This window comes from Diadema antillarum, unplaced genomic scaffold, assembly GCF_040938485.1.
Source record: "Diadema antillarum isolate AM-2024a unplaced genomic scaffold, OU_Dant_1.0 seq00001893_RagTag, whole genome shotgun sequence".
NCBI lineage: Eukaryota > Metazoa > Echinodermata > Echinoidea > Diadematoida > Diadematidae > Diadema > Diadema antillarum.
This window is the reverse complement of record NW_027272559.1, coordinates 290,866-307,746: the sequence shown is the minus strand read 5'-3', so window position 1 is coordinate 307,746 and position 16,881 is coordinate 290,866. Positions and strand designations below refer to the sequence as shown.

The following is a 16,881-nucleotide window of genomic DNA, read 5'->3' as shown; positions in this document are numbered from 1 at the left end:
TTATGTAGTTTAAAAACTTGTCTGCTGTTGTGTCTTACACCTCCTCAGACTGTGCGCCATCTGACAATCTTCTGCGACGCGGTGTTGCATCTCAAGAAATCGCTCAGTGTGAGGTGGGCTTTACACCAGTGAGTGACCAAGTCAACAAAATTTAGATCCGAAATCGCCCCATTTCTGCATCCAGCAAAAAGTGAAACCAATGCCCTACAGCTGCTGGTCAAGCCTTACATTCCCACGGCCATTCCATCACCTCTTGGATCTGACCCCGCCCACAAGACCTCCCCTCTCTCACCTCTACCAGCATACCCCTCCTTGTTCCACCAGTCCCCACTGCAGATGACTTGGCCACGCCCAAACACAGCCCTATCAAAGCCAGACACTGACTCGACCTGGTGACCTCTGACCCTGAGGTCATCGCAGGTTGACTGGGGAATCCCCTCCTCCAGGTAGACCTTCCCCGTCAGGCCTGGCTGTTCTACCTCCAGACAGAAGCGAGGCTGGTCCAGGGCTTGCTGAGGATTCATGCCAAACTCTGCCATATTCAGGAGGACCTGGATTGGGTGAGATATTAGGGATGATCAGAGCAAAAGAAAAGGCATAACATTAGCCAGTTATACATTCTTATCTTGTTTGTTTGTTTGTTTTTTGAATTCAATTCAATTCAACTCAATTGATTGATTTCATGAAAGCAATACAGCCAACATTTTATGTACAATAATCAAATGTCAAGGAAACCACTAAAAATCCAGTGGCTTGAAGATTGTGATTCCCTTTACAGAGATACATAAAAGACAAATTGGCATGAAAATAGAGAAAAGTGATACACAATAGCACTGGATACTTGATGTTTCATTTGTAAAAAAAAAAAAAAGACTTTAACAATATTGTATAACTGAGTTTCAGTAGTGCTTGATTCATCATAAAGGTAATAGACTGATTTTTCTAAATAAAACACTGATTGTACCACTGTAAGTCAAATCTATGGCAAAGTGTCATTCAGATTGTATCTAAACAGCAATGGAGACAATGGCCTGCAAACTTCACTAAAGAGATATTACAAAATCAAATCTTTTGTAGCACTGATACATGTTGATGAAAGTCTAAAGTGGCTTACCTCACATTCCTAATGCTAAACCAACATTTGTTTAGTCAGACACACTTTTTTAAACAATGTTTGCACCGCATGAATATAAACCTGTCACTAAATCAAACCAAGCTAAACCCAAAACAAACAGATATATTGTTAGCCCATGTTCTGTTCATTGTCACTCAGATCTTACCTCTTATATTTTTTGGGAAACAAACATTTCTCATAAGCAGTTGTTTGACACTAGTACTACCATCCACTGGTTCCTGCTACTATGACCATAAACCTAATCATCGTTTAAACACCAGCTCATTGGTTCACTCACTTGGACGTGTCCCTGAGGCTGCATGAAGCCCCCCATGACACCATAGCAGGCCAGTAGCTTCTCCTTCTCCTCCTCGTCCTCATCCTCTTCATCAATGTCTGCTGTAGTCGTTACCATGGCAGGGATGATGGTGTGGTAGGAGTGCTTCCCACCGGACACGCAGTTTGCGTGGCCCTCGGACAGACGGAAGTTCAACCCTCGATTCTGGATGAAACCATTCAAACAATGAGGAAGGTAGTAAACTGAAATATTAAGATGGCTACTTGGAAGTCTTTTTTTTCACTACAGAGACACATCAATCTATTTATTGAGGAACTGTGGTAAAACTGTGTGAAAACATTGTGACAAACAGGCATACCTACTCTGCATGCATTGATCATCCTCATGAGAGCCACAAGGGCGAATTGTGTATAAAAAATAGCAAGTCTGTCCCATGCCCCCTTACCCCTGCCCTACTCTACTGGACAGAGAGAGGGAGAGAAAAAACCCCCCACACACAATGTATCTGTCTCCTCTATAAAAGCAGGGCCAGAGCAAACCTCTCGATCACTGAGAATTCAAATTTTCTTGGAAGTAAATCATGCCTCCCTCACAAATACAACAAACTATTATCAACAAAGTTCTGACATAAATATTGCTTGATTTTAAATGTGCATCTACAAATCATATGAACAGCTACAGTCTTGTGGAAAAAGAAAATGTTTCCTTACAAATGTTAGTAAACTCTATATTTCATACGTGTCATCAAATAGCTTAAATAGCTGGGAAAATTTACAAATTTACACTTCCTAGGAATGTAAGTATGACATATCCCAAGATCTGTTCTAATCAGGTTTGGAATGTCTTGTGAACACTTGGTAGCTGTGCACTTTGTCCCTTATTATTCTATGGAACCTAGTGCACAGGTAACTTTGACGACACACTGAAGACACATTAAATCTTGGTAACCTGACGAAAACGAATGGGATTTGGATTTGGATTTGGAACCGAATATGAAAATAATTTGAATTGACTTCCAGACTTAAATTTGACACTGACTTTTTCAAGATCTGAGTATGAAAATCTAAGGCTTCACTTGCATTGACATCGATTTGAACTGGAAGTTTACTAATTGAATTTCAATTGAAGTTAGATTGATTTTGAACTGAAGTTGAACTGAATGTGAATGGAACTGATTTGATTGTATATTGAATTGAATTCAAATTGAATTTCGAATTTTCATTCATTCTTTTATTCTTTTAACATGGCTGCTATGAACACAATGAATTCTTGTAAGGCCACAAAAACAGGAGCAATGGCTTTTTAAGTCCAATCTGTAGGACTGGGCAATGAGGACAGACTGTCTCGCCTTAAAGCACAGCCTCTACAGCCATGGAACTCAAACCAGGGACCTTAGGATGGATAATCCTTGGTCTTATCCACTGAGCTACAACCAACAGCCTTGTTTAACGAAATAACTGATACCAGTCTTGGACCTGTGACATAATAACGAGGTGCCTTAACCCTAATCAGACCAGGCTTTTTTGGCTGTGTTAAAAAAAAAAAGAGGGGAGGGGCAGAATCCACTTCATAACAGGTAGTATATGCAGACTCTGCAAATTTGGTCTCAAAAGTTGCGCGAGACTCTAACAAAACCAGTCAAGAAGACTCATGGTAAGGCCTTCCCGTGTTGCAGAATTATTGCGCGGAATGAAGAGGGGTGGATTCTGCCCACCCCACCCCCCCCCCCCCCAGCCCATTTAGGGTTAACGTTTTTCACCTTTTCTACTTTTAGTCCATGGCCAGCATATTTCATAAACTTACATGCAAGGTGAAGCCACAGTTCTTTGTACAAGCCCACTCCCAAACGATGTGTAGGTGCTGTTGATAAAGGAGCAAGCATTCCCTTCCTCATCCACTACACTCAAGTACACTGTGTCCCCAGAGTGGTAAGGGTCACCGTGGGTCACGAGGTTATTTGCCCTGAAAATGAGTAAAATGGAAAAACTTCCCAGAATTAGTCTAAATGTCAGAGAAGAGTGAGGATCCACAGAATTTATAGGTCATGGACTTAGCATGTCTTAAATTTGATACACTTCATACGTAATAATCAACAGTCGTCATACATAGAAACCCAAAACACTGCATCATTATTGCATATTGGACTCCGGTTTATTAAAATGTGCCATGCATGTGTTTCAAATGCTCAGAGTCCACTGGATATGTACGTGTATCTTGTCATGCTCTCCACACAATAAACCAACACCTTTTAACAAATCTGGTGGAATTACTTACACTGCAATATGTTATGTGATGCACTAACTTGATAAAATGAAGCAACATTTATATAACTGTATATTTTGTCACCTTTGCGTATCATTTTTATAATTTGGCTATATCTGTTGTTGTTTTTTTCTTCTTTTCTGCTTTCAATTAATGTAAAAAAAAAAAACAAACACACACACACACACACACAAATCCTAGAACCTTGCCAATACTGGAATCTCAAATATTTCTCAACATGTTCTGAGTCGATGAATGTGACCCAATTTAAATATAAACTTCTTTTGAATCCCCCATGCAAAGAAATACAAGAGCAAAGTGGTTTGTAAGTCTTCGTAGGAAGGCAGCTGCCCAGACTAGTCCCTCTCACCTTTGGGGAGAGATGGACGTACGTCTTGTTGCTGCGTATTCCTTGGACAGAAGCTGATCGACAGGAACCTTCTCTTTGGTTGGATCGGCACAGAACTCCAGCGAGTCAGCAAAGCCAAGTTTCACTGCCTCGATCACATGGTGCAAGTACTCTGGGCTCCCGTGTCCCATCTCTGGGGCATAAAGACATTCCAACAATTTCCTTAGTATGAGATGAAACAGTCATGAGCTAAAACCCCTTAACCCATGGAAGACTTAGTCCCGGGTATACTCGGACAGGTGTCTACGGGAAACGCGTGTTATCGCAAAATCAGCCTGTCTTCAACGGGTTAAAAATGGAGGGTGTCTCTTTCAATGAATCCCCCAAACACTGTCTTTTTTTCCTCTCTCTTCTAAAATGGCATATAAAATGTTGCAAATTATGAGCTTCATTCAGTTATTAAATCATAAATCTTTTTTGGAGGAGGCGAGGAGATGGTTGAATGACAGCAGATTATGGGAAGTGCCTGAAGTCAAAGTTTTTGGATGTGCAAAATGGGATGTGGTCTTCACGGCAATCAATGATTACACACTGAAAATTTTCATCACATGTCCCATCTATCTATTCTCTAAATTCTATTATAACTATCCCTTTATCTGACTTGTTGCTTTAGAATAAATCACCATCTTTACAGACCTTTACAAATTCATTTCAAATTTCAAACACAAAGAAACCACATCTTTCATGAAATTTGTGCTACAAGCAAGAGTAAATTGACATATCCACTAGTCATCGCAAACTGACTATAACAATAAGAACATGTGATCAGACATTAAAGGTGCATGGTCCTGGTGTTTTAGTCAAATGCATACGCAGGCGCACGGCGCAAGTTTCCCACAGAGTCCGATCACAGTTCAGTTCATGATTCGGCTGAGGGGGATGACAGCTTCAGCAAACTTCTTTTGTGATGTCATAATAAGAAGCACATATGCACGCACCCTGGCATTACTACAGACTGCGCAATGCGCAGACAAGACAACGAAGGCAACATTACTTAGCAACACCTACGCACTTTACTCTTGATGACAGCTCTACTTCGGTAATCCTCGTATCAATGCTAACAGTGATCGGCAGTATCATCAACAGCGCCCTCTACACTACCGGGACTATGCACCTTTAACATGGCTGGCGCCACGTTTTCAAAAGTGGGGGGAGGGCACTTCAGACTTCTGGTGCCACTTCCAGGTTTCATCAGCTAACAAGAAAAAAAAAGGGTCTTCAGCGCAACTTCAGCTGACAAGTAAGAAAAAAAAAAGGTCTTCAGCGCAAAAACAAAGGCCTTACCACGCTCATACTTTAAGGTTTCTATTTTTTTTCTAGTGCACTTATGCACTTCTGTGGTAAAGAAAGTGTGGGGGGGGGGGGGCCAAAGCAGTGACACCATATGTATTCTTTTGTTTGGTGCAAAGCGTGTGTGTGGGTGGGGGGGGGGGGGGCATTTTTTAATAGCTTTTTTGTGAATGCACTCAAAGGCTCATCCCAGCCTTAACATGCAAATTAATTTATCTGAAGAAGAATTGTCTAAAAAGCTTTATAAAAGGATACCTACTCCTTCCAGGACTAAAATCACAAGTAGGTCTGGCTGTGATATCAGTTATTTTCAGTCTCGTAGTTTCTTCTCCTCTCAAGCCTGAGATTTTCAGAGATCAGTCCTAGAGCAAGAGAAATGTATGAAACGCAAGAAACTCGGCAGCTCTGCACAAATAACATTAAAAACTTAATATCACACATATTCACAGAAATATGTGGGAGGAACACTGTTTATTCTGCTCTTCTGATACAAATAGTGCATCATTTTATCCTAAAATGTTGATTTCTGTGAAGTAACAAACAGAAATACATCACCTATCAGAACAAAAGATATGATTTGTGAAATACTGTTGACCAATGTTATACTCTTGTAGGACTAGAAACCAATTCAAACACTGGAAAGTTTCCTCCTACATTTTGCCTATAAGACGTACCTTGGAGGTCATAGTCCTCTAGGATGTTAAGTGCCATCAATGCGGTGATGCCCTGCCCACTCGGTGGAATCTCCCACAGACGAATCCCCTTATACGTGGTGCTGATTGGATCCACAAATGTGCTGGTGTGACCCTTGAGGTCACTCAGGGCCAGAATACCCTCGTTTGCCTGGACGATGTCAACAATGGCCTGAGCGACTGGACCCTCATAGAAACCCTTCTTGCCGTGGGATGCTAGAGTCTGAAAGGAGAATTCTACTCAAATGAGGTATCCAGACTTTTACAGGTTCTACATTCTAAGTGGACTTCTCATTTCCAACATCCAATATGTCGGCTAGTCTTTTCTATCTTACAAACCATATGTATGTATCTTGATGATCGAGCCATATTTGAACCTAACATTTTTTTTTGTGTGTGTGTGTGTGTGTGTTCTCTAGACGTAACAATGTCATCATTAATTGCCAATAGATGAGGATTTTCCTTTTTTGAAGTTCACCTTGCATTATACTTTGTGGAATCTAGAAATACAGCTGAATTCAAATGCTTGAAATTGATATACTTGTATCATACAAATATACCAGGTCTGACAGATTCTGGTTTGACTGTGTGCCTGAGGTGACTTCAATAGCATTTACTGTTGAAGTCACTGTTGCCTGGCCTGGTATATTTGTTTCATATCCCTCAAAAATTATTTCAAGAGTAAGAGCAGTGTAAGTGGGATTAACTCACTGTTTACAGCTTGCAGTTGATTGATCATCCCAGTCATTTTCTTCTACGCATGAAATTACATGTATAAGTGAATGCATGGTCTGCAGCACGCGATACCCATTCCAGTAATTTTATATATCATCCTTGCGTCATTGCACTCTGCAAGTTCATCTATATTCTCGATGTATAAATGAATCAATTTGTCAAAATACACACAAAGTAATGTGAAAGATATACCTACTGCCAGTAAGTAGATGTATATACTGCAACAAAAACTCTCTGTGCAAAATGATTAAGACTTAAGTGAATGTCCTAAAATTTTCACCTAGATTTTTACAGAAGTTAAATTTGAATCTCACCTTGAACGTATAGGCCAACATAGGCATGCGCATGACATCACCAGTCTTTGGGGGATTCCCCCTGTGCAGGAGGTACCTGCCTTGGGGATTCCCCTCCCTCATCAGCACATCGCTGCCCCGCTGCCACAGGTGAGCTGAGATGGGATGGACAGCGAACCCTCCCTCAGCCAGATCGATGGCAGGTTTTAGAATCTCCTCAAGAGAGAGCTGCATGTTTCCATGGTAACAATTAAGTGGAAAAAGATATTCACACTAATAATGGTGGTTGTCATAGTAGCATTCTTGCTAATTGTTGAAACTTAACAAATAGGAACAGATGGAAAGAAAATAAGAACATTACCATGGAATATGATAATAATAATCATGATAATGATATGTGACCTGCTACAACAAAAGGACCCTAAAGTCGCTGACGGGCGAGCCAATCATGGCCCGGAAAATGCTATTTTCAGGCCTTTCCTTTCATCATTTAGCTTCGAAATTTCGGCAGATGATAGAAGATACATTAGACTACAAAATTATGTTAAAAACAGAAATCCAAATGTTTGGACAGATTTTGGTAATCTGACTTCAAACTCGATTTTCTCGGCTCACCTGTCAGCGACTTTAGGATCCTTTTGTTATAGCGGGTCACATATCTTCTACAGTGTGATTGCAAAGTATGAACTGATCAATTCCCTCTATATGAAATAGGAAATTCATACAGTTGTAATAAAATAGGAGTCTTTCAGTTCTGTTACATATTTTGTTCCAACAGTAAAACAAAATGAGCTTTTGTCTTCCCTCATTTCTTATTAACCTAAGTATTCACTAATCCACATTCTCATTTGAGAAGTCATCTTTCAAGTTAGAGTCATTCTCACTGCGACTCCAACACTCCCACTTTGAGGCTATCACCTCAAAATCTCCGGCTCGAGTTTGAATTTCTCCCTCTCTTGCTGTGTGTCTCTCACTCAAGATCACCCAAGATGTATTTTCTCTCGCTTCAAAACTGTTTATCTCCAGCCCGTCTCAAATCTTGCCATACACATTCAAATATATATATGGCTAAGATATATATCACCAGAGACCATCTAGAGCTTCCAGGACTGTTGTACAGGCCTGGACCCTTGCCACGAGGGATGTCATGATTGTGATGTGGGCCACAGAACTGTTATAGGTCCTATTTTGCTTGTGTTGGTGCAATCGCACTCTCCACTTTGCCAGGGGGTCCAAGCGGGAGAATCTTTCCCTTACGAGATGCGTGGGGTTGGAGTCTCTGTTCTCTGTCACATACAGCAGTGACATGTATGCAGTGATAGATATCTATGAATGAGTGTCATGGGGTAGTTTACAGACTAATATAAATCTCACAGTTGAATATATCACAAAATATACAGATCACAAGAAGAGAGGTATGTTAGGAAACTTGCCTTCTGAGAGCCAAATCTCTCTACCGTGTCCACCCATCCAGCTGCTGCCCCGGGAACCGTCACATTGAGACCATGATGACTGGGTGGATACTTGTCGCTATGGAAACCAAGCTTATTGTATGCATCAAGTGAAGCTGCTGCTGCTGACCGACCACTAACATCAAGAGATCAAATAAAGTGTAGAACAATAAAGAATGAGAGCTCCTGTGTAACTTGTGATGTAGGGATAGTTGTGCCAATTTCATTATAGCCTCCCTTTCAGACGCCTTGTGGAAAATTACTATTCTTTATGAGAGAAGGGATCTACATGCAGTACAATTTACCTTTACAATACATCTGTACTAAATACAGAGGAAATTATTTCAATTTGCTTGAAATTTGCAGTTTTGGCTCTCAGAAGTCTTGTGTCTAGACCCCCATGGGGACCAAGTGTACATTTGATCAACTTTGCAACCTTAGTCCCAAAGGATGCTTTCTTTCAAGGTTGATTTTAAAGTCTAATCACAAGTTTCAAAGAAAGAGATGGAATTAAAAATACCATTTGAATAAAATACAAACATAATAATGCCTCCGGCAACACTTCATGGCGGAGGCATATAAAATGAAGATGGATAAACTACTGCAAAGAAAAAACAATGATTTAGCACACAAAATGAGTGCTCTTTTCACGCCTACAGTTACAACATAACACCTTGCTATACTTGATAGGACTACAGATATACGATCAACAATTTTATGGAAATTTGTGCAAGATGGAAATTTTGTACACTTTGTGCAACAAGAAACTAGCACTCAAAGAAAATCATGCAAAGTTTTTGCTTGTTAAATGTCATAACTTTCTATAGCTTTGATTTCATGGTAGGTACAATGTACAATGTGGAGGTATAACTTCTATGCTCTTTGTAGTTTTCTTCTCGTTCGCTAGTCCTGTAGTGTGAGTGAATTTATTGTTGTAATGCAGCCCAGTTCCATTTTACCATAGTACGAGCTGACAAAGCCCTTAGCCGTAATAGCTGTGGTGAGCTGTTTTAAGTTCTATATCAGTTGTTCACAAAATTCAAAATACAGTTAAACTCGCCTAAGTCGACGTCGCATATGTCGAATAATCACGCAAGTCGAAGATTTTAAAAAGTCCCGATTTTTCCCCATTGACTTACGTGTATTAATTCACTCACAAGTCGAATTTTTTAAGTCGAATACTCGCCTAAGTCGATGAAATTCCAAGAACACTTTCACGGAAAAAACATTGAATTCACTGTGCCTAAGTCGAATAAAATTTTATTGTGTAATAAATCACTGTCAAAATCACGAGACGCCAGTTTTTGTTTACATACAGTATATACAAAAAGAAACTTTGCGTTAATAAGCATTAACGTTTCATTAACGCAAGCGGTTTCACCTGAATCGTTATTAACGCAAACTAACGATCGGGAAAATTAACGTTTGTAGTAACGATGAGTAACGATCCCAAGCGCAAATTAACGATGTTTCGTTGACATTAACGATAGGTAACGCAAGAACTCACGCGAGATTTTGGTTTCCGTTACCCAGACCTGGTGAAAGGACGACGTAGCCCCTGCCGAGTGTAGTGATCTATGCCTTATATACTTAGCGGAGTCTTTTCGCGAATCGAATCACGATTTCGCGAATGGTTAATATGCGACCGGGGTCACCAAAAACGCACGCCGGGCCACCAAAAAAAAGCCGGATGTTTGCCTTCAGTTTTGGAAATGAACAGCGGTAACAATCGGCTCCATAAGATGCTAGAATAAATGTCAGATGTTTGCTCTTAATTTTGGAAATGAATAACGGTAATATTCAATGTGGATAAAGACGTTAGTGTCTTGCTGAAGGGCAAATATCGGGCACACCGCTCCAGCTCTCGGCTCTAGAGTAGACAATATACATGTACATTATACATGTGTACGCGTGGTGTAACTGTAAGTCGATTTTTTTTTCGCCTTACGCGCAAGTCGAAACTCGCCTAAGTCGATGTGTTTTGCTCAGTCCCGAGAAGATCGACTTATGCGAGTTTAACTGTATGCAAAATTCATCTTATATGTACCATGCAAATTTCCACTTTTACAGTTTATCATGTTTTCAATGTTTTCAATGGTTGTCTCTTTTGGTACACCTTCTACTTATCAAAGTCGAGGCATTGTATACAAAGAATATGTATGATAATATAGATGTATGAAAGAATATGTCTCACAATTACCTGCATTCTGGTATATTTGTTAACATTACCCTTAACCCATCGTGTGCATTAAGTGTTGATTGGCACAGAAGACCCTGTAGTATTGCACACACTGTGCTACCATCCCTAGTACAGAGAGGGTTAAAAAGGTTTCTTCTTCTAGATCACTTTACCTTCCATTCAGGCCTTCCACCATGCTGGTTTCTGCATCGTAAAAGAGACAGAAGCAGTCGCCTCCTATTCCTGTTGATGCTGGTTCAGTAACATTCAGTGCGGCTGCCATGGCAACGGCTGCATCAGCTGCATTTCCACCAGCCTTCAATATGTCTGATTATGAATGAGTAGAATCAGAATAGTCCAGCCATAATGTCATATATGAACCTACACTCAGATCAAAGAACTAAATTCTTTAAACATTCAAGGAGATGAATACAGACTACTTCAATTAGTGACCCTGTGTTGTATTTTGAGAAGTTTAACACTGCAGAACTTTTATAGAGTTATCATGAATAAAACACAATGCTATGATCAAAAGCAGGTTACAGGAAGATGGAATCTGTCCAACAGTCGATAGGAGCTATAGGAGCCCCCCCCCCCCCCTTCGTTTGGTATGATTAGGTGAAATCCATCTTTTTTGCCAGTTTCCAACACCTTCGCATATTACGTATTAAAAAAAATAAATCAAGCTAATCTTAATATTCATTACTCTTATGATATCAAGTCTAACAGAAGTGATAATTCATTTAAATGCTCTGTGTAACTGCAGCACATGGATAGTGAAGGTAAACCTGACACGATTGAACCTTGTTTTGTTGACTTTTTTTTTTCATTCTTTTTTTCATTCTTTCTGCAGCATGTAGCACACTGATATTTTGCTACACAAACCACAGAGCATATCCACTCTCTAGACAACAATTCTTTTCTTTCAAGATTATAAACAAATCATGACTATGTACAAATAAATGTCCAAAGTGCTATTAAGACTTAAGAAAAAAATATACAAGTATGGGTGACTCCCATTATTACAAAGCCCTTGGGACTGGCAGTTTTCTTTCATTATATCGAAATTCTGTAATAGCTGGACAATGAAGAATGTATCTAGATATTTAGATAATGATTTAAGGATATGAAATCTTACTTCATTATAGCAAGAGTTTCGTCATAACTGTTGGTACTGAACTGTTTTATACATAAGCTACAGATAAGGCATAGCATGTCTAAGCTAGATGTCTATAAATATGAAGAAAAAAAAGAGAGTAATAATTACGTGTATAAGATAGACACATAAGAATGAATATATGTGACCCTGCACCTCAAAACAAACAAAAAATCGCCAGACATGAATTTGTAGTTAAGACCATATTCTGAAAGAGCAGACTTTAAGCTTTAAAATGATGTATAACTCAAATCAAATGGACTCTCCTAACCTATCTAAATATTGGAAAGAAAGCACAAACTCAGGAAAAGTGTGAACTGAGAAAAGAGGCTCTGAAGTACAGTGTCTACTCAAGCGCATAATCTTTACCAAACCGTGCCGGCTGTGCGATGAATGGGACAAAAAACAGGAAGTAAACCACCAGAGTAACAACAATGAAGGGATTATCAGATCAAATTGAAATTAAGCATACCTCATTAACACATTCTGTCCATAATTAATGCCAACTTTCAAAGCAGTAGCACTAACCTTTCAAAAGTTATTAGAGTTGAAAGTGAAGAGTGTGGACAAGGTTTTTCAGAAATGAAAAAGGGATTCTAAAGACACACCTAATCACACTATTCTACCAAAAATGTTCGAGATAAACTGCTAAAAAAACACACTTTCCTGCCCATTTTATGATACCAAATTTTAGCATAGTGTAAAAGAAGAGCCGTTCTTTCAGAAAATATGAAAAAGTCAAGTTCGGCTAGGTTGACCCATTTCACTTATTTTCAGTCCTCACGCAAAATCAGTGTGTGCGACTTTATGTTCGTTTTGAGGTGCACGGTCACATATTCAAGTAAGGGAGAAAGAGGGATGAATTGAATCAACAAGAAAACAAATCTTCACCCATTCCAATGCTTGAAGCAATTGGCTGTGTGCAGGCAACGCATCCCTTGGTACTGAGAACCGGTGAGCGTCTAGACCCAAAGGCCATGTACTGGCTGGCCTCGCTGCTTGCTGTGGCCATTCTGCTTCCAATCTGCTGCCGTTGACAGGATACAAGTCTATCTCAAGCTGGGCTCCAAACCTTTATCATTGATTTGGTTTCTGAAGGATCACAGGAAAGAACCAAGAAGTCATCACTATTATAGAACAACCCTATGTGTTCAATGAGCAACACTCACCAGTATTTACAATCCATCTGATGAAGATATCTCTGGCCCCAATTATCTGCAGAACTATTGTTAGAAAATCTGCAATTACTACTCATGTTAGCAACATCCTAGGTCCAAAATCTGTTAGAAACTGTCAGAAACTACTAGAAGACTAATCATTGTATGACTATTTTATGATTCCTTAATGGTCCAGTCCATCATCATTAATCTGACAAACCATCAAACACCATTAGGCAATCACTATGGTCCTGTAAAATTTGGCTGTTTTTCATGGGTCTCATAGTAAAATATGGAGAAGTATGCAAACCATCAAACACCATTATGCAATCACTATAGTCCTGTAATTTGGCTATTTTTCATTGGTCTCATGGTAAAATATGGAGTAAGTAGTTGTACCAGAAGTTGATTAGAAAGACCACCATCACAGAGAATCCAAACAGATTAATAAAATTTGACTGATAGTATCTATAATGGTGAAGCAGCTGGACCATGAAACCACCATGGCAGGGTGCTATATAAGCACTTGTCCAGTTACCCGGGGCAAGTGTGTTTGAACAATGAGAACAAATGCTTCTGCCCAAATTGGGACAGCAGAAAGTTTTGAAGCCCCCTTTTTTTCACTTACTCCCCCCAACAAACCCTCAAAGTCATCCATACAGAAGCCCAAAGATAATGGCTGTTTAGCGATGCAACGCACTCTATATTTCATTTCAGCAACTTTCCAACACTTATGTGAAGAAGCCCCAATGCAATGCAACAGCCACATTTGATCGCACCAATTTGTTTCTCCATTGTGTAAAAGCGTGCGAATCAATGTGCCCTGATTATTCCAATGATTGTGTTTCAGTAAGCCCCATCGACTAACACAAGATATTCTATATCATTTCCTTATATTTTGGACTTTCTTTTTGTGCAAGTAAAATTATGTATGTTTGGGCAAGTATTTTGTAGCAAATTTGAATATCTGCTTGCCCAACTGGGCACGTGATAAAATAAAGTTCTGTGGCACCCTGCATGGATTTGGCTATATATCTATATTTCCTTTTGGGCAAGTATTTTGCAGCAAATTTGAAAATCTGCTTGCCCAACTGGGCAAGTGGTAACATCAAGTTCTGTAGCACCCTGCATGGACTTGGACCCCCCCTTTTTTTTGCAAAGCCATATTTAGTGGGTATGTGTGTGTGTGTGTGTGGGGGGGGGGGGGGGGTGCAGCACTCCCCCATATCCATGCTGGCCACTGTATGTTGCCAATATTGCTGTAATACAAACTTCCACCTACATCTCATTATACAAAGTTTGATTTGTACATTTTTTCTGTACTCTACATTCCACTGATGGTCATTTTGGCATTCCTGGGTTTTAATAGGGGGCTAAATCATTTCTGGTCTCTAATTCTACTTCAGCACAGCCATACATACAGACTATGGAAAGTAGCCCCCTAAAACCCAGGATCAAACGGTCCATTAGCCTAATGGTTTTCTACTGGTTCTCCAGCGGTTTATTGCTTCTCTTTCAAATATGCCGAGTCCATCGCATAACTCCTGTTTATAAGTCTAAGATGATTTCAAATGGTTCATAAATCAGAGACTCCAACCCCAAGCACCTTCTGATTTGGAGATTCTCCCGCCTGAAACCCCTAGCAAATGGGAGACTCCAACTTGATGTGCGAAGTTCCTTGCGGCAGGGGTTCAAGATGCTCTCATGTGCTATCTAAGGCTTATTTTTCAACATACGATGACACTAAGTAAGAAATCGTTTCAAGCGGGAGACACAGAGCCAGGGTGGGAGAAATTAAATCTCAAGCAGAAGAACTGGAGATTTTGCAAAAAAATGGGCTTTCTGCAGGAGATCTCCCGTCGAAAGCGGGATCGAGAGTTGGAGTCTCTGATCAATTGTGATCCTGAAAGACCCATCTTCCTTGGGAATAACCCATTGTAAACAAAGCAACAAACACATTTGATGTTGAGAGACAGGCAGTCAAAAACCTCAAAGTAAATTTATTATTACAGGTTTACATAAACGATGCTGCTTATATATGTAAACAAACTAATAAAGACAGACACAGTCACAGACCCTAACAAAAGGGTGTCCAATAATGGGTAATCCACGTACAATGTACCCAGTTTGCTTTTGACACTGTTGTTATTGATGGGTTCGTGTTTGTCGACATTCGGGTTTGAATACTTGTACTTGTAGACCCTAGATTAGGCCCAGTTAAAATTTATATAATGTTGGGCGCCCAATGTTGTAAACTTTACCTACCCCTCACTACAGTCGACAGCCTCTTCCAGCCTGGTACGGTCCGCCTTTCCTCTCTTACGATTCAATGCATGCGCATGCACGGGCTGAAAATTCGACAATAAAGATCACGTTACTTACTTATACGGGTACCTGAAGAAGCGGGTTCCGCAAAAACTAAGAGCAGCTCTTATCTTATGATGACTCTGCAACACGCGGCGGCGGTACAGCTGGTAGTGGTAGGCTCGGCTGCCTGAGCGATACGCAGAGTTCTGACAGGGATACGGTTGGTACCGCTAGGCTACCTCCCTGATCAGCTATGTATCCAGCGCCCGCCTGTGCTAAGCGCGTTTGTCAAGCTGGACCCGCCTCCTCGGACTGTATACTCGCGACCACCTGATCATGATTATGTAATCTCTCATCATGACAATTATTGTGATTATCACGATCGATCTTTATGCTGCCCACCGTTTGTCTTCCCCGAGCGACCTCTGGGAAAACTGCGTAGGTATCAGTCCTACTACAAGTAGTTGATCTAAACAGATATAATGATAATAGGGTGTAATATTTTATGAAACTCTAGGAAGAAGATGGATGGCTTGTTGGGTGTTTTGTCTTGTTTTGTATTGTTCTGTTTTCTGGGGGAGGGGCTTGTGGTGGCTGCCCCCCAAGCGCCCCCCCCCCCCAACATATTCCGCGGCTAAATGCTATGAAAGAGATGGTCTATTTTGGGTTGACACGGGGCTTCAAGTTTCCAATCTAATTTTTGTGAGAGATATATTCAAATGAGAAACCTCTTCAGATATTGAACTTTTTATGGAATATGAAAGAGCATACAATTCTTAGAGGAATTCAAAGTTTATTTGATGAAATATGGTTTTGAAACGGCTATATCCAAAAACAAAGTGGTCCTAATAAAAGATGCCTTTTAGGACCACTTGATTTTACATTATATAGTGAATATCACAGCCATTTCAAATCGTCAGATAAGGGGAATTTTATTGTACATTTAGTATACAACTATTTCACTGTCACCTAACACTGTCACCAATACTATCGCACACCCATCCCAGTTTAGCTTTATGGACACGCTGCCTATCGGCATTATATCTTCAAGGTTCAAGGTTCAATTCTTTTTCAGAACGCAAGAAGTTAAGATTTTAATTATCCACATCTCAAACATAGGGGCCTATGTCCTACCACCATGCAAAAAGTAGGGCCTATTCTCGGAAATCTTTATACTATATTACTAACGAAATCGAGGGGATATCTCGATATTCTGCAATATAGGGTCTATGATGTGCAATATGCAAAAAAAAAAGAAGAAGAAGAAAAGAATGGGCAGAATTGTCTGACACCCGGGAACGTCTACTGATTATATAGGACCCTATAGTTAAGTCAGCTTAACTGGATCACCACTGAGGACAGGAGGAAACTTCAAAGATGCAAACTTGATCTATACAGAGCACTAAATGGGGAAGCTCCTGAATATACCTGACACTCAAGTAAATGAAAGCAAGTGATAGGCCTACACTCATAATTATGATACACCGTACTATTATATCTGCTGTTTCGGAGGGACTGTTGACAGCCTATATAGAACC

General features: G+C 40.1%; 1 protein-coding gene across 1 annotated transcript; it reads right to left on the bottom strand.

Moving 5' to 3' along the window:
• Positions 1-224: 224 nt before the first annotated feature.
• LOC139713007 (glutathione hydrolase-like YwrD proenzyme) lies at positions 225-15,535 on the bottom strand. The gene is given in 11 exon segments (XM_071624786.1): positions 225-551; positions 1,413-1,616; positions 3,216-3,241; positions 3,244-3,374; positions 4,045-4,216; positions 6,048-6,288; positions 7,115-7,321; positions 8,527-8,680; positions 10,897-11,050; positions 12,771-12,971; positions 15,419-15,535. Coding segments are annotated over 10 exon segments (1,737 nt in total). The 5' UTR covers positions 12,892-12,971; positions 15,419-15,535.
• Positions 15,536-16,881: the final 1,346 nt, after the last annotated feature.